This window comes from Nipponia nippon, unplaced genomic scaffold (assembly GCF_047370975.1).
Source record: "Nipponia nippon isolate SJK-2023a ecotype South Korea unplaced genomic scaffold, ASM4737097v1 scaffold_19, whole genome shotgun sequence".
NCBI lineage: Eukaryota > Metazoa > Chordata > Aves > Pelecaniformes > Threskiornithidae > Nipponia > Nipponia nippon.
The window spans coordinates 6458711-6484581 of NW_028262335.1; the positions used below are offsets into that span (position 1 = coordinate 6458711).

Genomic DNA, 25871 nt, shown 5'->3' on the forward strand with positions numbered 1-25871 from the left:
CAGCCCTGTGGAGAACACGCAGCTTGGAAGCACTCTCCACTTTCACTCCCTTCTCTCTTCCCCCTGAACTCCACCACTGCCCTCCACCCATGACATCTGCCATCTGCCTCACTGACTCATCACAGCTTGGGTGGCTTTTCTTCTTGTCAGCAGGAAACGCTAAATCTCCCCTGCAAGCTGCTGCTGCTCCTGCTGGAGGACTCCTGTGACGTAGTTACAGTGATTTATGGCAGGCAGGACAGCTTAGGACTTAATGAAGCTCAACACGGTGCTGTCTGGAGTAGTACTGATGGGGGCAATGTTAGTTACATCTTCTGAGCTGGAAAATACCTGGTGCTGCTGAAAATGCAGTTAAGGGGCTCAGCCAGATCAATCCTACCACAACAGCACTTTCACTTGCATCTTTTCACTTTTCTTATCTTTCTGATCACGTACAGAGGGAGAACTGCATGGGAAAGAGCCTTGATGTGTAAATGTGACAAGGTTGTGCTGCAGATCCTGGAATTTCCTTCCAAGACATGTGCAGGGCAATAGGCTGGTGGGAAAACTGCCTCCCATTCTTTGGCAGAGCCAGGGATTATTGCATCCCTGCATTCGCTGCCTCTTGCCCTTGTATAACCTGGAGCCTCCCCTTCCCTAGTTCCTTGGAAGTGGCTGCTGACAGCTTTGAACTATCTATAAGTTGTACACCTCTTAATCTGGACAGCTAGTCAGCACCGAGAGGCTGGCAGGGAGCAGAGCCACTTGTGTCTGCTTTAAGAGTCTATGGAGAGGATTACCCCGCCTTCACAGTGCTGACTAGGTACGTGACGGCACTAGAAAGAACTGCACCGAAAAGCAGCGCAGGGAACTCTGCCCTAATCAGAAGTTCTGGGGGAACAAAATCCACTTCAAGTCTAGGGTTTAACAGCCTTTGGCAAGGGGGTGAAAAAAACCACATGAGCTTCTGCACTGCCGTAATTCCAAACACCGTTGCCCAGCGTCAGTGTAAATCCAATAGCCCATAACTGTCAGCTGCCACTCTAGAACTGATGGCAACTTTATGCTCCCTTACCTGTGGGAATACCTTGTTACACTCATGTACTCAATCACATTCATCAGATTCTGTAAAAAGAGGGAAAGATTGTTTTCTCACATACAGTGAGAAATCTGGCAGATTGCTATGCCTTTCAACCTATTTTGTGTTTTAGGGAAGCTGATAAGAAGGAAGGAGGCAAGCAAACAGACACACAGGTTTTGGAGCTGACAGCACAGCATCTGCCTGCAGACAAACAAGGAGCATTTCCAGTACAGAAAGCTTGGCAAGCCACAGTCAAAATTTATCCACTCCGGTGTGGTATGTAGTGAGGAGGAGGTCACAGGGGAGACTTCAGGCCCTCGAGCAAAATTCTAGTTCGTGCCACTCAGGCTCATGTGAAAGGAAATAGTTCACTTTGGCGAGCTGTGCAGGGAGGTTGCTGCAAGCCTCTGGCATCCCTGCCTGCCACCCGCTGCTCAGAGGTCTCACAGACGTAGCTGGAAACTTGTTCCCTGTCATGGATCATGAACCTCTAACCAGTGCATGGAATCTCGTCTGATGAGGCGCTGGGATACAGCATCCTTCAGACAGTTCAGCTGTGCCCCATTCGGCCAGAGAACGGGCAGGGGAGGCTCTGCAGAATGCCAGCTCATTCCGCGTTGAGGCAAAGGCTCCTGAACAAAACAGTACAAATAGTGGGACAGACCATAACATTTATTGGAGGGAAGTGCTGTGGGATATTAAAGTGTTTACACAGTGAGGGGAAGACCCCTCACTCCCTCAGGATCTCAGGTACAAGGAATTTTTCAGCAGTGAGATTTCATTTTCATTTGGGGGTAGGAAGTGCAAGCCAAGACTGCAGAGGTGTCCAGGTGCCTCAGTTCCCCTGAGTCCAGTGGTACTTGGAGAACTAAATACCTCTGAGACCGTGCACCTCTGCCCTGCTTATGTTTGGTAAAGAGTCAATTACCCTAAAGGCTGCACTTTTACAAGTGCTGGAGGTAATAGCTGATGCTTTTAAATTCTTAGCACAACTGACAACTGCAGGATTCCTAGAGTTAGTAGGGAAAAGTGGGGCATTTTGCTTTTGGAACATGGGGAGGAGTCACAGTCATTTCTCGTCCGATATTTTCCTCCTGCATAAACTGAAATTTTGGGTCTACGATGCCTGAAGTTGGGGACCCTTATCCCTTAGATATGTAATGCAGCGTTAGTACAACTGAGAATCAGACCACTGCTGTTAGAAAAGATGAGTACAGGAATTCAGGAGACCTACACACTGCCATGATTGTTAGGAGAGGGAAATGACAGTCCCCTAAAGCAAAATGCAGTATTCATCCAGACACAGCACAGCCACCAAGAGAAAGACATGCAGAGCATCCTGCCTTGAATCTGACTCCGAGGTGACACGGCAGCCAGCAGGACCTTTGGCTTTTCTGCCGATGCTGCTCCCGACATCTACAGCTGCAGTGATGCCTCAAGAGGTCAGCATTGTAACATCAGTAGGAAGCTCTTTTTCAAGCCACTAAGCGTACCTTTCTCAACAGAATATCCTAGGAAGCCAATCGCCCAAGATGTTGGAAGGCCATTTTCCCTAAAGCAGCAAGCAAAATCAGCCTCCCAGCTAAGCAGTTGGCATGTTACAGAAACGTCTCCTCTGGGGCTGCTAGGGCAGCGCCATTCTCCAGCTCACTAGTCAAACTGAACACAACCAGCTAGAGACATTAGTTCCTTGACCTCTTACTCAGTCATTACCTACATCAGTTTGTCTGAGCCATCTAACCTTTCCTGTCGCCCCTACAAAGCCATCCCCAGTAAAACAGCTGCCCAAGCAAGCCACGTTAGGCAGTCAACATGACCCGCCAAAGCCAGGAGGCCAAACTTCTTAAATACTTAATGGAGAGAGGCAGTCACCTCCAGAGTACAGTTCAGGGAAGCCTTGGACCACAGCTTCATGAACCTTTTCAGCCAGCACAAGCTAGCACTGCAGTCAAGAGGTTGCTGTGTCTGTGTGGTTGCATTGTGAAATGGCTTTAACTTGCTAAAATCCCATCTAGTTTGGACACAGAACAGTGCCCTCTGCAGCTGTATGACCCCCTGAGCCAGCACTAGGGAGGGACAACAAGGGCGCTGGAAGAAGTTAAACATGGAGAGAAGGTGGGAGGGGTGGCAGGACTGCCCCTCTCTGTGGTACGGCCAGTCTGTGCTGGCTGGGAGAGGTCATGAAGCTGCTCAGACTAAAGCAGCTCCTGAGGGAAGCCAGTCTCCTCCTTGGCAACTAACCCAGAAGGTGCGAGTGCTCTCTGCACTGCTGCGCTTGGCTCTGCAAGGGTCAAACGGCTTTGTAATTTGGTTGCTTTGCTTTCTCTCACCAAGCCAAAGCCAGACGCACAGAATCTGAATGGGGAAGGGAGAACGCAGAGTTGCCCCCTGCACTGTTTGCTAAGCAGCCTGTTGACTGTGGTTGAAATCCTCCACAGACGCTGCTCGTCATGGAGCAGTGCTGCTCTCTCACAGTAGGTCTTACTCAAATTTCATTGTCAGACAGGGACCCAACACTACTTCCAGTTATATCAGTGTAATCTCCTAGAAGGCTGTGTGGCTGAACAGAATTTGAATCCTAGCACCTTTAATCTCAGTATAAAACCTGTCCTCTTTTCCCTCTGTCTGTCCAGCCTTCCTTGGTTTCATCCCTTTCTACAGTTTGGCCAAAAATTCTATTACCTAAGGTGTTGATTCATCTTTCTGACAATCCTGGTATTTACCTGGCACGAATTAGCAGAGCTTCTGTTAGTCGTTAGTCTGTATGTCCTCCCAATAGACCCTCAGAGACAGGAAAGCACTTGAAATGCCTTTTGCAGATATGGAGGCTAAGACATAAATGTACAATAGTCCAGACCCATGAAGGTATTGAGGTTTCTAACTTCCATGCATGCTTTGACATGAGTAAGGCATTAGCCCAAATGCATGTGGCTAAGAGCACAAAAAAAAGCAGAGGACACTGACTCCAGCTCTTCTGAACTCAAGTCTCTCTTTTGGCATCCGTCCTTTAAGGCTGCTTTGATGTTTTTTCCTCCTTGTGCATCAAAAGGAAGGTGGGAATGCTCTGGAGCTCAGTTTGCTCATCTTCTATATTCAAGCAGGTTTCATGCTTGGATTTTGCTGAACTAGTCTCAGGACATCTCCGGGCCCCATGCTCTAGCAATAAAATTATAGAACAAGCTTTTCCAACCAATTTTTTGGAGATATTTTCCCTTCTTTTTAACTTGTTCCAGTTGTACATACTGTCCTGGCTACACTCCTAGAGTAAGCACTGACAACTGTTTCATAGCTGAGATCCTCAGACACGGATGAGCCAAGATACACATACACACACATGCAGAGGCACACATAGAGGAGACCGCAGAAGGCCCTAAAAATAACTCAGCTAATTGAGCAGCCATCGGGGAGGGCTCAAGATGCAGCAGTCATTCCAAAGCCATTTCCTGGGGATGGACTCACACTGCTGTGCACCAAGGAGGGCGCTCTCCGAAGGCTGCGGGGAGGGAGGATTTAAGCACATTTTCCCTTGTCCATGCAGCTGGTGGTAGGGAAATGCTGCCTCGTACAAGCCCTGAGTCACACATAGCAGGGAGCCCACCCCTGCTGAACAGGGTGGGGTGCATGGGAAGGGTTGTACCACATCAGCTGGGGATTTGACAGCTCTGGGAAGGGTCCTTCTGCTTATTAGTTGGCTGAGGCAAGAGCAATCCCAGAAGTGCCACTTTTGGCAGAGACCAGGGATCAAGGGGAAGCTGCACAGCTGGCGTAGAGGAGCTTGCAGACAGCGTTCTGCATCTAGAGGTTTCTGGCTGGGACTGCTTCCTCACGGCTGGGCTGCACGCACTCCTCAGCCCAGTCCCTATCAGTGCAGCCGTGATGTGATCCCTGGGAATGAAGGGGTAGCTTCTCAGGGGTTCATATGCTCCTTGGCAGAAAGGCCTTATGGTTTCAGAGGGAGTTTGAGCAGCATCAGAAAATCAGGGTTTGACTTTCTCAGCTTTGACACAAATACACCATTTCTCTGATGCTCACAGTGGTTTATTCACTCTCTCCTCACCAACATTGCTTTACAGCTCTTGACTGTTCCCAAATACAGTCCTAGGAGAGCTGCATGTGCAGTACCTCTTTTCCCTGTCATTTTTACTAGGAAACAGTCTTCCCCCTGCTTCATGAAATAATTAAACAAACTTGATGCAGCTTCTCCTCCAGCTGTGCATGGTTAACTTGCATCCCAAAAGCAAGCATCGTGCCAAATGTACTTTGACAGGGGCATCATGGTATAAAAGTGGGTCAGTCCAGTGCTGACACCCTGAAGCTTCCTTTGCTTTAAAGCACTTGTGCTTTAAGCTCCTACTGAGTTACAGACTTAAAATTGTGGGTCTGGCATGAAGCCACCAAGCATGAAGCACTTTTCTCTTCTACAAGGTTTACAGACGCCATGGCTGGATGTTTGGGATGGAGAAAGGGCAGATTCTAACTCCTTGGGCTCTGTTAGTGAGATACAGTCAGCTCAGGAGAATAAATTTGAATGCCAAGCTTCAGAGTGTATTCCAAATCTGCAGCAAGACAGTTATACATGCAAGCTGTTAAAAGCCAGAGTCCTGAGTTGTCAGAGCTCCTCCAGACCCTGTCTGTCCTCACTACAAAATCCTGTGCTATCCAAAAAGAAGAACAAGGCATCTGCAGTACGGGACCTTTGTGAGCTCTCCTCTTCCTTTGACAAAGGGACCCTTCTACATATTCGTTGAACATCTCTGATCTGAAATGAGCCAAAAGGCACCCATGCAACAGTACATGCCCTTTCACTAAGTGGTACCTCCTCTGTAAGCCTGCGGAAATCCCATTTCCTAGTGTACGTGATGCATCAGGACTGATCATCGTGAGTACACAGACTCACAGCCCATCCAATTCAATACTGTTGCAAGAGGCAACAGTAACTCCCAGCCCTTTGCTGCTCTCTTGGCTATGCAACGTGCAGGGACTGCAACCTGAAAGATGTTCCCTTCATGGACCCCGCCTTTGGGCAGCGTCAAGTAAGCCAAACACAGGAGACCATTAATCAGTGCCTTGAAAAAGAGGTTGCCATCAGCACACAAAAAGACAAGAGGAAGCGGCATCTTACCATGTGATAGTTAATCATTTCCTGCAGACTGTCTCCAAATTTGTTGAGGCACTCCTGCAAAAAAAGGTAAAGAGAACTGGCAGTGAATAGAAGCAGCTGCCCTTCATTCCCAGGGGTTCAACGGCTGAGAGACTCTCATTAAGCCACTGAAGAGCCACTCTGTCATTTGGCAAAAAGGTGTTTCAAAAGTGTCTGACGCTGAAGTCACAGGCTCCCTGTCCTTTCCAGTGTAGTGCTGAAATCAACATGTCAGTTGTCGTTTGTGCAGGCTGGCTACCTGCGTTTCCTAAATAGCTGCTGCTTACTGACCTAGATTCCAACAACCTTGCCAGCACTGTGGTTTCTTAAAAGTCCAGTTCTCCCTGCAAACAATGAATCTCACTCTGATCTTTCAGCACTGCATTATCAGATGGTCTCTACATTCCCCCAAAAATAAAATCTCACACTAAATGGCTACTTAAACAGTATAAGGGTCTTGGACATACGGTCCATACACATTATCAGGAAGCTCAACGCTCCCCAGCTCTCACTGCATCCCATGCTCCATCCCACAGGATGACTTACCGAAATCATTTCATCCTTCTTGCACTGCTGCGACAAGTCCCGGACTCCGCTGACAAAGTGCTTGTTCGTGGTGATGTAGGCTTTGCCTGCTTCAATCATCCCACTGCATAGCTTTACCAGCTGCAGAAGGAGAGAGGTGTGAGCAGACAGGCAGCAGATCACATCAAACTGAATTGCAACCAGGCTGGTTTTAATCTGCACCAACACCACAGCCCAAGCCCCTTAGAACAGGACGCCATTCACGTTCCTGGTGTGGCTACGCTAGCAACCCTTACTGCACATGGCAGAAACAGGGATGCAAATTGCACTTCGCAGGGTACATCATGCTGTCAACATTTCGCTTGTCACTTAAGAGGAACAGTTCCAGGCTATCCCCTGAGGACAGATGAATCAGGGCAGCCCATTTTCTCCAGTGCCTTTCTACTGTTTATTCTACCCTGAGGCATCAGGACTGCAATGAAAGGAACCTGATCACACAGACTGACTGGGGAGAGGCAAGATTCCTTGGTGCCGGGTGGCAGTGATAAGCTGTCTAGAATCTCCCTGCTGGGAATATGCTGCTCTTTGGGATTGTCAGTCTCTGAGCCCAGCTGGCTGTTCTGCATCCTTGTGGAGACTTGTCTTGCTGTTACCTTGAAATGAAGGGGAGCCAGCATTCAGCAGCCTGATGTTTTTGTATTATGTTTTCCTTAAACCAATGGACCAGGACTGCTCAAGCCATGTCTGCTGTGCGCAGCTAGTGAAAATCTATGTTCCCTCACACATGGTTTAAATCATCAAGATTGTAGATAACTATGAATCAATTCCCACAATTCTGCAGCCCAAGGAAACTTTGCTGGTGCACTGTGAGGGATTACAGCACATCTCTCTGGACTGCCTGTGACTTAGTACAGTCTTTCTGATGGACCTGGAAGGAGCTTTGTTCGGAGAAACGTTAACAACTTTAAGCAAGCTGCACTTGCTCCGATTCTCATCACCAGCCTTGTTATAGTGAAGTTACCTGGAACTTGCAGCAAAATGGGGTGGCTTCCTCACTTGGAATTAGTTTGCTGCAGCACAGGTATACATCTCCAGACAGCCTTTATTAACTTTTGATAATTCCAAAGCTGCAGGGAACATTCCCAGGCTTCCTAGCCACAGCAAACTGCCTTAGCATGCCTGGAACTGGCTGTAAAGACTGGAGCATTAGCTTAGCCAGAATTCCTGGCCGTTAGCCTATCTCCTTGCAGCCAAAGCTCCTTGTAAAAGGTTACAGTAAACAACTTAAGATAAATCCATAAACCAAAGGCCCAAGAGATTTGGAACAGTAACGGCTGGCCACTGAGCACAATTTTTTAATTGTTTGTTTGTTCGGTTTTGTTTGTTGTTTTTTTTAAATCATCACTGTTCCAGGCTTTTTAACTAGGTAAAAACTTTAGCTGCCGATAATGAACAACACTTGGAACTGAAGTTTTCCATTCTCAAAATCCAGGAGCCGTTTAGGGATATTAATCTTACTCATGAAAAATGGCTTTAGAAATCTATCCCTGTCAACCAGCCTCACCGACAGGCTGGGAATGAGTGGCTCTCAAGTTTGGCTTGACGCCAAAGCCCCACTGTGTGCTGTTCTGGGGCTTGGTGCTTGTTCTATTTATGCAGCCGCAAGGCTTTAGGGTCTAATCTATATGCATACATTGCAGAACAAGCTTGCTTGCCTCTGCCTGCAGTTCCGTAAAAATATATGAGAGTATATCTGAATGTATAAATATATATATAGTCACACATGGTATATCTGTGTGTACATAGTATATACAGTTTTCACTCTTTCACACTCACATCCTCTCCTGTCCACGCAATTTGAGAGAACAGCATTGGATGCTGGCAGACTTGTACTATCCCATCCAAGCCCAGAGAAGAAAAGCAAACAGATGCAGTTCCTGTCACATCTGGAGCCCAGACGTACACTAGGGCTTTGGACAGATCCTCTGGAAAGGAAATCCAGCCTGTTCTGCAACGTGGCGGTTTCTAGCATACCTCTGTGCAAACACTTGTGGCCAAGGCTGTGTTACTGGTAGCTGAAGGCCATTCAGCACAAGCACACTCCCAAGGGGAGCAATGATGGCTTTGCAGATGGAGCACAGGACAGAATGACGGAAATCTCTTTGAAACAGCCCAAATCTCTGGTGTTCCCTTGGATGAATCATTTACACTGCCCTTTACCTCCATTTTAAACAGATGGTAAAAGGCTAATCGTTTATAAAGTAAGTGCTCACGGGCAAGGTAAAAGGCAGAGAAGCAGAGTCAGTCCTTGCCAGCTAGCTGCTCTAAAAGAACTAGTCATGCCAGCTATTTGGGTACCACTGAACAACATTTACACCAAGCCCTGGAAAGGCTACCCTGGGCATCCACCCAGCTGGTACACAGGAGAGGAGCTGGGCCCTCCAAGGCTGATTTATTAGGAATGGGGATGATTGAATCTTGTCCAAAGTTACCCTCAGAGAAATTAATTTGAACTTCAGTGGCTCTCCAGATGCAAACTCCAGCCTCACTTGCCCTGGACCCAGACCTGATAAGCCTGTTGCTGGCAGTGACGGAGCCAGCACTTTGCATGCCTGGTCATCCCCGCAGCAGACAGGGGAAATGATGCATGCAAACAGAGCGACACCTCCGCCCACTTCGCACTACCAGAATAGCATCCCATAACTGCTGCCAGGGGAAGACCAAAATTGCACGAGACTGTTGTTTTAATGCGCTCCCTCACCCAAAGGAGCTCAAATCAATTTGCAACAAAACACTGAACAAGAAAAAGCTAAGAGCCCTGAACAGCTCTTGTACTTCCAGCCCGCCCTCCTCGCTCCGGAGTGTTCCTCGCACACCACAGCGTCTCACTACAGGGGACACTGCCAGCAGCAGTGCTAGAATCAGAGCAAGTTTTGCCCCATGCTTTGTCTTTAGAGCCTTACCCTCTTACACAGAGAAAAACAGATAACCTAAATCCCTCTGCAGCTTTCACCAGTGAGACAAGTTAGCTTGTGCAGATAACCATTTCAAGCAGCTTGAGTAGTAAATAGGTTTTACAGGACACAGCTTTGCCTAGGGCTTGTGACTTCAACGAAGCCCATTTCTCCATCAGACACAGGAGTTTTATCCCTTGCTAGCTCTGGGAAATCTTGCAGATAAAAAGCCAACAGCTCTTCTGGCTCCTCTCCTTCATTTCTCCCTGTTCTCATTTAGAAACAACTTGGCTGATGTCTCAGATGTCAGGAAGAGTGCGGGTGGAAAAGCCACCTTCCATCGTAAAGCCTCTGACTTAGATCCAAACTACCAATGGGATGTAAAGAATCACCAGCATAAATGCAAAATGGCCAAACTGGTCCCTGAGAGGATATTCCCTGTGTCAGGTTACAGCTGGGGCACATAGCCTGGCTGAACATCAGACAGCGACCACCATCACCAGTCTGAATCCGGCTCCTTGTTTACCTGCAAGTGCCTCCTTAAATCCCTGAGCTGACACAGTGGTGCCTCTACTGTGTGGACATGTAACGGCTCCTGCCCTACACAGGTTGGTATCACAAGCAAGATGGTGGAGAGGGGAAACAGAGAGCGCCGAAATAACTTGCCACAGCAGGAGAAGCAGTGTCAGTCCCCTGAGATCCAGGACCAGAATAAGAAGGCCAGCATTCAGCATTAGGAGCCCAAGTCTGGACCTCTTGTCCTAACTCCTTTGGCAGTCACAAAGGAGCCTTGACAGGTACCTGTCAGTAGAGGGAGACGTGGTCCTGTTGACAAGCCCAGTGTATTATACATCAGTTTCCTGACAGCCTGAGATGGGCTCACTTGTTAGAGGAGACTGGTGTGGCCATATTCCCAGGCAGGAACTCATCAGTCCCTCTTCAAACCAATGCGCTAAGCTGCCCCATCTTACCTTGTCAAGCTTTGCCTCTATCTCCACCACATCTGTTTCCACTTCATCAATGGTTGCCCTGCAATGACAACAGCAAAAAGAAATAATTAATTGATTGCTTATGATGATTGGGAAAGAAGCCAGAGAGTCCCAGATGAGTAAGGATCAAAGGGACTATGGTATGTGTGCTGGTGGTGGACAGGAGGAGGGATTCACACTTCCCACTTTGGAGTTTCCTGCTGCTACATAAGCTCGGGACTGACTGAGTCAGGAGAAGGATCACACCTCATCAGGAATGAATTCCACAGGGCTTGGAAAAGAGACGGAGATTATGCTATTTTCTGTCAGTGTCATGGAGAAATTCAGGTGTGCTCTGGTAGTCGTACACAGCAAACTCATTTAGTGGCCTTGTTCTGATTCTGCAGGCAATATTGTTAATTGGCAGTAATGCTAAGTGACACAGAAATAACCACTGTTACACCTTACCCATCCATTCACATCAGGCACAAATTGCTTGCTTCAGCACCACCAAAACCCATTTTCTAGGCTCTAACTGTGCCTGAAGTGCAGCCATATGGCGAATTATGTCCTTTGAACCTTAGGAACCACCACTCAAGCAGAAACACATTTTGGCCCTTTTGTCGCTGAACACCGTAAGTCTCTTTCAAACATGTGGGGCTTTGCTTGCATACGGAGAAATCTGCTCCGTGATTATCGGATCTGTTTTCTTTCCACATCACTGGACAGATGTGACAGTAAGAGGCTAGCAGAATCCAGCTGCAAAGGTCACCAGGCCTCCCTCACAAAGCGAAATATTAACATGACATCAGCCATTTGCAAGAGGCATTCCCAGACTGAGGCATGTGGTATGAAATGACTTTTTTGAGGCGAGAGTCCATCGGTAAGCACTGTAAACCTGCGAGCGTTCCCTTGCAGAGCTGCTCACTGCTACATGATGTCTATACTTGGACAGTTGTTTCTTTAACCACACACCTGGAAATGTGGTAAGCCTCACACCACCCTTATGCACCAAGGATATGCAATCCAAATTTTACTGCAAGGAGCTTCTTAAGTTTGTGGTCTTGTAATTTAAAAGGTTGATTCCCGAAATATTACACCCGGGCTTTAAAAAATCCAGCACTGAACATGTGCCAGCTGAAAGGACACTAGGGGAGAGATGTGACTTAGAGCCACATGGATCAACACTGCTACCTCAGCAAAAGGACAGGACACCCACAAAGCAAAGGGAACAGCAAAAGTCCTGAAGAAACCATTAGAGTATGTAGTAACTCTGTGCCTCTGAGGCTCTTGGTGTCTTCAGTGAATTAGTGAATGATGAAGACAGTGACTGTCTTCACTAAGGGACATGCTTCTAAGAGAAGGAAGGATAAATTTAAGAAAGCCCAAAAGGTCACAATGCTGGGGTCTAAATCTAAATTTCTGCCAAGCTGAGGAAGGGCTCAGGCCAACAGCATGGTACTTATATGTACCTTACAAAGATTACACATAACCAAAGTAGCACAGCACACTCAGTAACATCTATTCTAAGCATTCTTCAATGGGAAATATGTATAATACCTTACACAGGTGTGTGCAGTCCCCATCTGTAAGCTATGAGACAGCCAACATTTGCTACAGTCCTGTGTAATCCAGATGGAGCAAAGAGGAGAGAGTCCGTCCTCACACAGTATTGGAGTAAAACAGAAGACCAACCGTTATCAGGTCTGTCCCTAGCATGCAGCAGATGTTCAGCAGCTTCAGACAAACACTGCAGGAGAGAGCAGCTTTTCTACCCATGCACACCCTCCAAAGCCTCTGTGGGCTGTGAGCAGCCAGCTGACCGGGACATCCTGCGTGGCACGCTCTTTCATTAATGACAACAAAGCCAGGTGATGTCATATGACTGTGGGAACTCCCCTCGCTGCACGCTATGCCTGGCCTTTCCACATATCTGTACTTCAAGAAGGTGGCGCATAACTGGTAACAAGGTGGAGCAGAACAAAGCCCCTTCTGACACCATTGAGTCCCAAGAAGCTGGAGTTGGTAGGAGAGCTAGGAGACATTGACACACCACCCTGCAAACCGGAGGGCTGGAAAGGCTAAATACTACATTGGGCGTCACATGAAGAATCGGTGACACAGATTAGCACCCTTCCCCAGCAGACCCTCAGTCTTGTCTGTTAACTTTGCTGGAGGCAATGGAAATCACCTACATTTTTCCTGTTGGGCCACCTGATCACTTTGTCCTTGACAATGTTCAATAAAGCAGCTTTTACACCTCAGTTCAGATTAAGATTTGCATTGAGAATTAAGACTCCTCTCTCTAGTGTCTTTTTAAAGAGAATTCCCCCTAAGGAGTTGGTTTTCCAAGTCCTAGGCAGTTTGGAAATCTCCAGTCCCTTTTGTCTGCCTCTTCCCAGTAGCATGTGAGGAAACACTTCCTTTGCAAAAGGTGCACTCAGGAGTACAAGGTCTCTGGGGCAGGGATTATCTCTTCTCAGGACTGTGCATCACTTAGCACAGCAGTACCCTATGCATCCTGGGGCCTCTGCTAAAACATCAGTATAAAAAGGTCAATCCTTTGCTCGTGACTTGCTGACTTGTGAGAGGAAGGTCTTTTCTGCTGCCTTGAGACTTCAGATGTTTTTACTGACATCCACACAGATGCTCACAGACCAGGAGCACTGGATGCCTCAGCCATTTGACATATCCTCCTAGTAGTGGCACTTAACCCTCAAAAAATGTTTGCAAGAAACTCTTAATTGCCTGGAGGTGCTCACTGGGAGTTCCCAGACACACAACCTGATGCATTGCTGGTTGTGGTCACCCGTTACCTATGTGCTACAAGAGGGCTGAATCCCCTGGTTGCTCATGTGCTGAGGGGTGCTGCCTCAGCCCCGGGCAAAGCTGGCTCAGCACAGAAGCCTCCGTGCGCTGGCCCCATCCCCACCTCGCAGATGCTGTCCAGTATCGCTGGTTGGGGACCCAGTTCTGAACAGCCCGTTGCTGCTTCAAGGGAGTTAAATGAAGCCCTGAACCTGAGTGGCCGCAAAGACCATGGGTCTAATAACCGTTCTGTTCAATCTAAATTGGCTGCATATTCAAGAACTGTGATACAACAGCTGTAACTCTCCTTCAGAGACTGCTGTGCTCCCCTTCCACTGCTCTCTTGTTCCCAGATGGTATTACTTACAAGCAGAGGAGTGTCTCCTCCATCAATGTCCCTTTCCATTAAAAATTTCTTCTAGCCTGTGGTTTGACCACGCTGCTCCCCGCCAGGGAGGGCAGAAGGGGGATACTGGTCATTTACAGGCCACTTGTCACTCCACTGCTGCCCTTTCCCCATCTGGTTTCTTTTAACAAGTGAGTCACAAGGAGAAAAAGGCATAGGTCTGCTGTTCCTAAATGAGCTGCGATGTTCTTCAGCTCTGCGAGCAGTGAGAAGCACCGAAACCCTGCCAATGCTGTGTGAGGGAAGGACGTGTCTCTCCTCCCTTCATCCAAGAGCTCTTGATGTCACCTCAGCAAACAATACTCCCTACATTTTAACATAAGCCGAACATCAAATCCAAAGGAAACAGGTGAGGTTATTAATCACCATTATAGACCGTAGAAGACAGCCTGGAATCTGTTTTCATTCAAAAATACCAGATGCAAGAAAATACAACCACTGCCTACAGGTGGCTCCTCTACTTCTTGCCATGCAAGGAGAAATACGTACTTAGAAAAAGTCTGCTACCTGCTGAGGACTTGAAACGATGCGTATTTGTTACACCCTCCCTCGCCCCACACATCACCTCTCTCTTCCTAGGCCCTTGATAACCAGACAGCCCTTTCCCTGCCATGATGCCCAGTGTAAAAGATGGCAAGGCCAGAACTTCAGACACAGATTTCACAGACACCCTCCATCCAGAGCCACCCTGGGCAAGCAAAACAGGAGCGCAGCCGAGCACTCTGCTTTTGAACGCAGCAAGCCCTGGGCTCTCTGAAGTTGCAGTAATATAGCTGCTCAGGAGCTATATGGCAGCTATATGGCTGCTCAGGAGTGTACTTGATCCCTGGCCTTCTCCTGTATCTCTAAGGAAGCTGGCAAGAAACCAGACAGAGCAGGCAAGACAGCAAGAAACTATGCATGTTCAAAATGGCCTTTTTCATCAGCAGTTCCTCAGAACTGCAGATAGCTAGAGACTAAATCTGCACCCACCATGGTGGGAGCAAGTCTGTAGGTCGTATTTGTGTAGGAATTCACTGAAACAGCTCCCCAGCAAGGAACAGTTTTGTGCAGAGTCCCAGGGCCTGGCTTTGCTGCAGTTGCAGGGCTCTCAGTTTCCCTCATGCCAAGGGAGGTAACTGGTCGCTGCAGGTTTACAAGCAAGTATGATTTTTTGTGATAACAGCAGAAACACCAAATATAGTGCATGTTTCTTTTTTTGCACTTTTGTTTTTTAAGAACAAGCTCTGTCTTGGGATGACACTGTAATGCCAGCCTTTGCTTTCTACAAATACCTCTCTGTCCTGCCACAGGCACTCAGAAAAGAAGGAAATGCAATAAGGACATTACGGAAAATTACTAATACAGATCCATGTCCAGCCCACAGCATTGCCACCACTGTCTTTCCAAGCTCTGTCCTGACTCAAGGACTCCTATAATGAGAAGCTGCAATGCTACTGATAGATGGTGGCTTAGGTCCTACTGGCCAAGCACCTACTAGAGAAAGATCCATTGCGCTTCCCATTTTTCTGTCTGCTCGCTCAAGCCATACAAGCAAAAGGGATGCTGCAAACTCTAACAGAAGGGTCAGACAACAGATTGATGCCATTAGAGAATGAGGACCTCTGCTTCAGCCCAGCAGAAATGCCATACTCTCTTCCCTTACTGTGCTGCAGCACTCACACGACCTGGCATCCCTCTTTTTCTTCCCAATTGCTCTGGGTACAACCAGTACCCATGCCGCTGGGCAGCCAGGGACTTGCCCAAAGAAGAATTAAAAAAACAGATCTTACCGTGAAGCACCTTTGACAGTTCAGAAAAAGTTATTTTAGTAGGTGTTTTTTATAGTGGTCTCTTCATTGGCTTGCCAACTACATTTGATTGGTTATTAGTGTTTAGAAATTTCCTTACTTTTCAGTCCTGCTGCAGTGTTCTTTCAAACAACATCTTAGCCAACAGGGAGGTTTCATACGATTGCTGTTGACTTAATTCCAGAGAAAGATATATTACCAAATATCTGCTGCCTAATTAGAGAAAACTCAGATGTCAGTATGGCCATCTTCAGCACAAACAACACCCACAAGAGTATTTCAAAGCTTTGCCGTATTCTCAGTGTTCCTCATAAGCTTCAAAAGTGTCAACTTGCAAGTGCTGGAGAAAGATGTAAAGACTGAGACACCACAGAGAGGAATGAGTGGCTTCTAGAAGGCTGGGTGTTCTGTCAGTGTCCTGAAACACAGATTCACTGGGCTGCTGGTTACTGCGGTCTCAGCACAGCCAAATGACTTTGCCTTTCTGTAGCAGTGGCAGAAAGCATCATCATGGAGATTTCAGCCCTGTGTGCCATAGCAACAACAGACCAGAAACTTTCTCCAGCAGACTGAAAAGTAAGTGCTGGGTAGTCCTTTCTTTGCTTTTCTCCAATGCTTCTTCCAACCTCTTCCTTGAGCAGCCTCTAGAATCCAAGCAGAAACGTAAACTCTTTCACCCTCAGATCAGCTGGACTGAAAATGAAATCCTGGTGACTCATTATGAACGTACAGACTCCCTTGTGCCCAGGGCTCTGGCCACAATCGATCTGCTACCAGCTCTTTGAAAACAGAGCCAAAAAAAGAAGCTTCCTTCTCTTTACTAATGTGGTGCCTAAGCTTTACTGCAACACATATGGCTGCCCTATACAAACGGCAGCCTGGCTGTGCCGGGGGCAAAGCTTTTGAAAGAAATGGAATAATTAAAGAGTTTCTTTCAGGCAATTTTTTTCTCTTGCAGCTATTTTTGTTCTCTGGGTTTGGAAGTCGTGTGCCTTCATGCATTGCACTCTTACTGCCAGATTCAATTTTTCCACTTGGTTGCTTCGTGCTTCTGATAGCTGGACATAATATCCAGCTAAAAAAAGAGAGCTGGGATTTCTGGGGTTGCTCTTCTTTTCAGGAAAGCAACAGCAGCTGTTGTTTGATCTGCAGACATCAGCTAGAGGCTAGTGCAGCAAGGCAGTCTAGCAGCATATTTCCTGCCAGAAGGTGGAGAGAGCATCTATAATTTACTCCCCATTTTTATCATACCCTAAGAAAAGGAGTTGATATATTTGGACTCTGTGTGGAGGAGGAAGACATTTTGGGTCTGGTATCCACTAAGGTATGAATGCAGCTATGGCTAGGAGAGCATGAAACTTGAGCTTTATATTTATATTTTTGTATCAAGTACAAACTTGCTACAAACATAAAATGTTCCAAGTATTTGATTTCAAGGACAGTGATCTCAGGGACCTATTCAGTTCCAGGACTGTAATGGAGTTCCAGCTTCATTACAGGAAGCAAGGGTGAACATTTATCCATCCTTTCCAGTTACATGATGCTTTTATATCTGAATGAAGTCCTTGGGAAGGTGAATTACGAGACCAAGATGTGGTTACGGGTAGTGCAGCCATGCGTTCATCTTGGATAAGCTTTAAGTGGAGGATAAAAGGACCACAGTCCTCAATCAAGTGCCTAACTCCTACCCTGCAGTGTCTTTTCCCATACACCTGGTCTTGTTGGCCTGGGATTTTTCTTTCTGCAGCTCCAGCCCTTTTGCTGCTTAGAAAGCAATGCGAGTTCTCTAAGGGCTGGGAGAAGGCTGGAGCAGAGCAGCAGTGTGCAAAACCAGAAGCAGTTCAAGTTCCCCCCTCTTCCCCGCCTTCTCCTCCGCCCTGACCAAACGGTGTCCCTGCAGAGCCTGCCATGTCCAGGGAGGAACCAGGGAGCAAAACCTGGAAGTAACAGATGCTGACTCCCTTGCTCACAAACTCACCACTGTCCCTCCCCAGAATGATGTGCATTTGTGCCAGCAAATTTCATTACGATCTATGCTATTCCAGTACATTGCAAACAAGCTGGTAATGAGCTAAAGCAGCGTTAACTGAGATCCTTCTTGACAGGCCCTGCTTCATACAGCCAGGACAGGCCCAGCACGTTTGCTCCAAAGAGGTAGAAAGCTTGGGAAAAGAGATTATACCAGATTCTTTAACACCTGAGTTCCCATTCTTCAAGGGGACAACATGCCTAAGTCCATCCCTGGGTTTTTGGGGTTCAAAATGTCCTTATCCTGCTCTCTGATACAGTTCCAGAGTCCACTGATCATGCTTCCCTAGAGAAATAATAGGTTTCAGTGCAACTGCCTACTACAGAACACAAGCACTGGGCTAAATCCTCCGCTAATTTCATTCCCAAATTTAAATCCTCCCACTGTTCCACCAGTGTGTCATAGATAAAAGGCAAAACCCTTTCAGTTACACAAGCAAGCTGAGAACCTGGAATAACTCCATAGGGATGAGTAATGCCACCTCAGCACTGCTGAGCTCCACTGCTCCATCCTGAAGAAACAGGGAAGTGAGAGGAACAGGCATGGCAAGCGGCACACACGATCCCTACGGAACCTGCTTGCCACGTCCACAGCACTGGTGACTTCTGACACAAACAGAAAACCCCAGGCACAGGCAGCAGCTGTAGTGTGGACACAGGGATGCTCAGCGCTTAGGGCTCACACGCTCACCCAGCTGGAGGCATCTGGCTAGGAAACCAAGTGATTCTGGCAAGAGGGAATTGAATCCCTTCACCCAAAAAAGCAATGTCCCAATTGCTGGGCAGCTAAAAGCTGTGTAGTCATGTCCTGGCTGGGTGCCCTTCGTGTTTCCTGATGCGGTGCTCTTCCTGCTAATGCTTTTCCAGGCCTTGGGCTATTTCCGTCATGAGGGGAGAGAAAACAATCCACGACCTCATCTGCTAGTCGTTCAGTGCGAAGCGGAGCCCTTCCAATTAAAGAGATGAGGCTTGAGTTTCCTTGCTCAGAGAAATCAGCAATTCCCCCCAGTCCAGAGGGTTTTGCATTGTGAATTTTTCTTTGTCCCTTAAAGAAGCCATTCAGAAGCATGATTTGTATGTGACAAAAATCTTCCCAGAAGCATTTTTATATCCCATGGGAACAGGAATAATAAGCTATACTGCTATCAGAGAACAGGGTCTGTGGCAAGAACACATCTGCCTTTCCCCTCTTGTGACTTGGTTCTACAAACTTTCATTAGATGGTCCAAGCCAAGCACAAAGAGAATAATCGCCCGCATCCGAAATGTGATCAAAGCAAGAAAGTCCCACTGGCAAACTGATGCAGAAATCAAGTTATTGGCATCACTAGAAGCTGAGGCTGAGTGTAATTGTGTGGGTGCCTAGAACTGCATTTTGTAAGCTGTGCTTGGGGTGCAGTTAGAAGGACAGAGCTGGCAGAGGAGGACAGACAAAACCAGAGGGGAAATGGCATTCTGACTGAGGGGTACTGGTTGTGACAGGTTAACCACAAGGCCCCTTTTTTAGTTAGATTATCATTAGTCACCATTTGCTTCTGACTCTGCTGAGTAATCGTCTTACAAAAGAGATGGTTTATGATGACTGGAGCAATGAGCAGGCCTAACAAAGCTGTTATTAGCTGCCACATAAGTAATCTCTTAGCCTTGACTTCCCCATTGCTAAATTGATAAACATTTGCTTCCCAGAGACACTGTGAGTATTCCGTGATTAATCCATGTTTGGCAAGCTCGGGGGTATCCTCAGGTGACAAGCTGACTACAGCAAAGAACAGTCATGTATTCGATTAATAAACCTTAGCATTAAACAATATGATATTACTAACCAGCCTAGGCATGAAGCGATCAACAGACATTTCTCAGAGAGGCCTGTCTGCATTTTTCACATTTCTTTTTCTTCATGGTGGAATAGTGGTCACGGTTTTCTTGAAATTTTTTGTCAACTGAGTGCCTTTGACACAACCGCACATGTGTTCTACATGAAGGCAAGGACGGCAGAAATCCAACACCAAACCAAGTATTAAAAAGTAATAAAATGACCTAAAAATTATTGTTTACCTCTGACAACTTTATGAAGAGAACCAAAAGAACTTAAAATGTAATTCCGAACTATTAGCTGCTATAATAGCAACTACTTATGCTTGCAGCTGTCAAAGCAACTCACAAAGCTGACTTAATTAAACTGCCCTTCTTTTTCCTTGGGAAGTGCATTTGGTTTTCCTCACTTTTCTGGCAGGGAAACTGAGGCACAAGAATAGAAAGACTAAGATTTTTTTTTTTCAGTATTGAAGTTCAGAAAAACACAGGGCTATTTTCTGCATGCAGTCACCAGATTACAGGTTGTTAGACTGGTCAAGTAAAGGGCTCATTTGTTCCTAAGGCACATTTATATACAAAGGCTATCTCATTCACCATTTACAAAAAAGCTGCATTTTTACAGCCAAGCACGTAAAAAGCACCTTGGAGGTTCTTGCTCTCAAAAGCGCCCACCAAATTTAGGTACATCTCTTTGGGGCCACACAGCTCTGCGCTGCATGCGCTGATCCTGCTCCAAGTGATATCAGCAGGACAGGCGGGGGCCGAGCCAACTCCCACTGCAGTCAACGCGGAGACATCCCTTTAGCTCAGCAGGAGCAGGAATGTCTGCGGAGAGCCTGCCTCCCTCTCTCTACCTCCATTGGTGCCAATTCTAACTCGGGCTGATTTGTGTCTCTTACATATGTGATCTAACTGCTACATCGTGTTACCACTCCCTTACAAGCCGTCTGTATTGCTATGCATAAAACTCTCTCCCAGTTGGAGAGAAGGAGAAGCTGTACCCCTTGAACTCCGACCAGAGCCCCACCTGCAGGCCAGCTGTTCCCAGCTGCTGGCTTGGATGCGTCCAGGCTTCCTCAGTTTCAAATCTCGCTTGCCTTGGATAAGTCATACATGAAACAGGAGCACCACATCCAAAGCAGTGCTTTTATACCTTCTGCTATACCTGATCAACATATTGAGTGGGCTGGGTCATTCCTAGAAGTCCACCTTGCACCAGGAATAACCGCATGCACACATCCATAAAACCCGCTTTGCTAGCAGCAGCAAAAATTACTGTCAAATCCAGGGAAATAGCTAATCCATGCCTTGCAGTGACAACTCCTCCACAGAAACATCTTCTGTGGCCAGGAAAAGGACTGCCTCATGAGCCTAATGCGTTTGGAAGTGAGCCGCTAGCATATTCAGATCAAAGACAATGTTATTTAGCCACCCGAAGCACTCAGATCTCTGTTTAATATAGTTCCAAATCAGGCTGCTAAGGGTCCTACACTACATGTCACTACAGTGATGTTCAGGGTCTCCTTTAGTTTAATGCTGTGGGACAGAACGAAACATGGGCTTTCCAGAGCTCAGGACAGGGAACAGTAACTCCTGGATCCTATTCCTGATGGCCCCAGCATCCATGGGAGGCCACTTACCACAGTCTCTGTGCCCCATTAGTGCTATTAAAAGACTGAGAAAAATGAATCCTTCTCTTACAGGAGTGTTTGGAGGATTTAATAAATAGTAGTGGCAAAATGTTCAGAGAGTCAGAAGCTGTAGGTGTGCAAAGCGGAGTTATTATTATTTATTAAATCTGTGTTCTATTTGAAATGGAGTGAAACCAGCATTTGCTTTGGTGAGATGAGCTCTGCCTGTAACTAGACAAGGATGTTTGGCACAGACACCAGTCGTTTCTCATTCAACTCCTTTTTCCAGAACCATCAGCAGCCTGACAAGGTCACTAACAGCTGCCAAACTACCTTCCAAAGGAGCACAGACTTTCTCTAGAAGTTAAAGTAAGGTGAGTGTGTTCCTGCAAGGAAAGGGGGCCTGCAGGGGAAGATGGGATTTTAAGTTCCACCTCCATATCCTCGCCTTCTGCAAGAGACTGTATTTCTGGAGGTTTAAACTGAGATGAGGTAAAAGCCAAGCACTGATTACTAGCAGTCACTCTTTGGATTTTTTTTTTCAAGAGAGAAAAGTGCTGCTTTCATTGCATGGTGAAATATGGCTGTGGATAACCCTACAGCAAGTACATTAGTCTCATTTCCTTTTGTTGGCTGCTACTGTAAGATACAAAAGAGAAAAACAGGTAACCTGACATAGACAGACAGGAGAGTCGGCAAAACCCTAAAACAAAGTAGTTAATAACCTCTCTAAATACCTATCTGAAAGCTTCGGTGCCCTCTAGTATCCACTGTTCTTCCTCCTTTCTTCGAAAGAATAACTATACTTTGCATCTCTCGGTCAATGTGAGCAGACAGCACCATGGCAACAGCTCCATGGCGACAATATCCATGACAACCAGATCCTGCAATTGCTACGGCTTCCCGTGCAAAATGAGAGCTTGATTTGCATGGCTTTGTGCATTTGCTCATGGAAATAGCGTGGGACCGGTTAAGCATAGCCAAAGGTTTCTGAAGGTAACGAGCAGAGTACACAGGGTAGTGTTGGAGATGTAGGTTCGAAGGAGTAATGAAACTGGACAGTGTCATTAAATACCAGCTCAGCATCCCACCTCAGCTGGAGCGTGGGCTGGGAAGCGACGACAGCCGAGGTGAGATGCTTTCTCTGCGCTACAGCCACAGCAAGTTTGTAGCTCTCATTCACGAGGCAGAAGAGCAGCCATGCCAGCAAACTGCCATTTCTGACACACACATCACCGGTTAAAATACTGGAGATTTTCATCGCTTTGTTGGTTCTAGTTCTGCCAGGCTCAACAGGCACAATCCTACAGGAGCACCTCCCAGAGGGATCTGAGGAAGGACTGAAGAGCTACCCTGGATGAGAACATGTACTCCCTCCATTAATGCCAGCCATTCCTGAAACCAAAAGCTCCCTGAAAACATGAACGGAGCCTTATATGCTCACATGCTTCACACAGGTTGTATAGCGTAGGTGGGAAAATTGAGGTACAAAAAGGGGACTCATCTTGTGGAACTTCAAAAAGCAAATAAGCAGGAAGTCCCATGAGTCCTGCTCCCAGTCTCACACTGGACTCCTGTTGGAAGAGTCAACCTAAAACTGGGAAGAGGGATGGCGGGGAGTGAAACCAAGCAGGAGCCAGGAAGAATATGTGAGAAACACACTCCATCTACGGGAAACCTTCCCATCCCCAGCCCACTAAATCCTGTTGCTCTGTCAGCTAAGTGTGGCTCTTATTACACCCAGCACTAATCCGTCCCTGCCATGCACACCAGACAAATGACACTGCACTCCCCCAATTACACACACAGCAGTGGGATGCCTAAAGAGTGTTAATTTGGGATTAAGTCGCTCCCTGGCTGATGGTCGGGATAGCAAGTGTTGCTGCCACCTGCTTCTCCTTTGCTTCTTCTCTATTACCTCTCCTAACCAGCCCTTCACCCCAGCACCCACACGTGGGCCAAGCATAGCCCTGTCATGCTGTCCATTTAAAAATCAGCAGCCACCACTTCTTTCAAGCTCTGTTGCATAACAATTTCTAATCAAACCAGACTTTCCCATCACATTTCCACCAATCCTGTGCATGCCGATCCTTAGCCCTTGCTCTTCCACACCTCCATTCATCCTCTTCAGAACACCTGGCTCTCTGCATGGTGGGGGGAGCACAAAAAAAAAAAAAAAAGGAACAGCCTGGATAATTGAAAACTCTGCATACAACTGGGGGAAGTCAGATCCAACGTATTAATATTCAATTGTTGCCTGGGTTTAAGTTGCTGAAAGGATGTGGCTTCATAGTCTTGAGTCTGATGTGCCCAAATCGGCCACAGCACATGAACAGCGCTGTCCTCAGTTGTCTCTCACTGGTCCCTCTTTCCTTCCAGAGAGGAACCAGTTCAGCTGATGGTGACTCCCTTGGGCCTTAGAGTCTATCGTTCTTTCGTCAACAGCAAGATCAGGACAAACTAGATTAAAACTCAGTTGGGTAGAAGACCAATGACTTCAGTAATGCTTAAATTCTATTTCAGTGCAGCAAGTTCTCAAAGTCCAAGCTTCATTTCTTTTTCTGTGGATCAATGGCAAAACTCTGCATTTAGCACCAGGAGGATGAAATCCCATCTTTCTTATCTTTGTGAGGGTTCCTGGTTTTACTGATGGCGGTCTGGATCAGGAGAAAGTGACATCAGGGAAAATGCCCCTCCATCAGCCCCTGAGCCTGCTGCTACCTGCTCTCGCCCATCCTTATCAAGCTTCTGAGCAAGTTCATTTACTTTCTTCAGATTCTTGGGAAATGCAGCTTGCTCCCTTGTCCCCATGTTATTTATCCCCTTTTATCCCTCACTGCAAGCTCCCTGCCTTCTGCAAAGGGGGAAGGAGTTCCCGCAGTCCCTGCTGGCTGCAGCACTCTCACACAAAGGGAAAGTAAATGTTTATCTGGTTCTTTGGTATGTATATCACTGCTGTGCTTACAGCTCAGCAGAGAAGTCTTGCTGCAGCTGGAGTTAATGCTGGAGTTAATACCATATTCCAAGGGTATAACTAGGCTGGGAAGAGTGCTGTCTAGTGACTTGGAGCAGGAGTCTGGGAGCCAGTGCTCCTGGGTTGTATCCTTACCTCTGGCAACGACTCCGTCACGTCATCAAAAATAACTCATAATTGCTCCCTGCCTTGGCTTCCCATCTGTAAAATGGAGCTGTTTTCAGAAAGCTGTACTGTGAACTCCACTTAATGACAACTGCACCACATTCAAAGACCTTCAGATCAAAGATACTGTGAACAGATTACTGTTAATATTGCCAGAGATTTATTAACACACCCACAGTGCTGACAAGTCAATAGCCTTCCCAAGCATAAATGCTCAACACAGTGCAAACACTGACCTAGATTTGGAGTAATTATGCTGGAAACTCGCACATGTGATGCTTTTGCTCTCTGGCTTTCAAGTCAGCAGCATTCATGCAAGTAGAGAATATACAGCTACCTTTAGTTTCAGAGCTCTCCTTTTCCTACTGCTACTCAGTGTTTCAAAGCGTTAGCAAGACCAGATCAAAGATTATTCTCTCTTTTTCCATCCCCGAATTGAGCTCTCTGCTGCTTGAGTGGAAGCAGGATGTTTGCTAGGTGCAAAACAAGGTTTGAAGCACCCCGTGACACTTCAGCTTCCATCCAGGAAAGGGCAGTGTCGCTTGCAAATCCTAGGTGACATTGCTGTACAGGGTGAACGTAGGGATTACTACACAGGGTGGCAAGACCAGTCTTGGGATGCCAACAGTGACCTGTCTGCAAGTGAAAGAAATTCCCATAACACATCCGTTCAATTGTCAATGGAGAAGAGGAGAAAAGAGCTCCTTCGTGACCCTTCCAGCGAAGAGGTGGTATGAACTATGGTTAGTGTACCTCATCTTACCGTGTCTGAGTGTAGGGACACTCACATATTACTAACCATCTTGAGAGTGAGAATTTTTACCCATTTTCCATCCCCTCATTAAATCAGGATTTTTTAATATGTCCACCATTCCTGCTAAATGTGTGAACTTCCAGTTTCTCGTCTTTTTGGTACAATAGCCCCAAATAGCAGCGCACAATGCATCCAGAGGCAGCTTAGTCCTTCACAGGAGTCCAAACATGGAGTCATAGCTCAATTCTGAATGGGCAGCACACGTGTGAACCATACAAGGGAGCAGGCTTCAGAATGGGATGCAGGCTGTATTGCTCCATTCTGCTGACCAGGACAAGGCTGCTGGCTTGCAGAGGCTTGAGAGGTACAAAGGGCTGAGTTCTAGGTCTTGTTATACTCAGTCATACAGCGCATCCCGAAGAAGCTCATCTGGCCAAGTCACTAGTGACATATTCAGAACTGCTCTTGCTTGATCAGGTTAAGGAGAAAAGTCCAATTTTACTAGAAAACATGGATTTCCTTCCTGCTTTCTGTCTGTGTAAGGAACTGGCTTCTGGTGCTGAAATCTCATGAGATACTGGTCTTCACAGAACTGCGACTCTGCTTGCCTTGTCTGCATGGCTCGCTTAGAGCACCCATGAAGCTACTGCCCCAGACAGTACAGTTCTTTTGCAGTAGGCTGGCTCTGGCAGCGACAGAAATCACAAGGCACAGGCAAGTGACAGGTTTGATAGAGAGTTAGCAGGGGATTTTTCCATGGCACTGAATTAACCTCCCTGTTCCCTTCATATGTGTGAATTTAGGACCATGATACTAAAGTTCAGCAGTCAAGTCTGTTTTAAGATGGCACCTTG

At 46.9% G+C, this 25871-nt stretch overlaps 1 protein-coding gene across 1 annotated transcript in view; it reads right to left on the reverse strand.

The window, feature by feature from the left end:
- ACAP3 (ArfGAP with coiled-coil, ankyrin repeat and PH domains 3) overlaps positions 1 to 25871 on the reverse strand; it is a 102998-nt gene that overhangs the window by 47206 nt on the left and 29921 nt on the right. Inside the window, exons 2-4 of the mRNA XM_087755344.1 lie at positions 10651 to 10708; positions 6747 to 6866; positions 6183 to 6236 (exon numbers count right to left, since the gene is read on the reverse strand). Of these exons, the coding sequence (XP_087611470.1) occupies positions 6183 to 6236; positions 6747 to 6866; positions 10651 to 10708 (232 nt within the window). The remainder of the gene's footprint in view (positions 1 to 6182; positions 6237 to 6746; positions 6867 to 10650; positions 10709 to 25871) is intronic.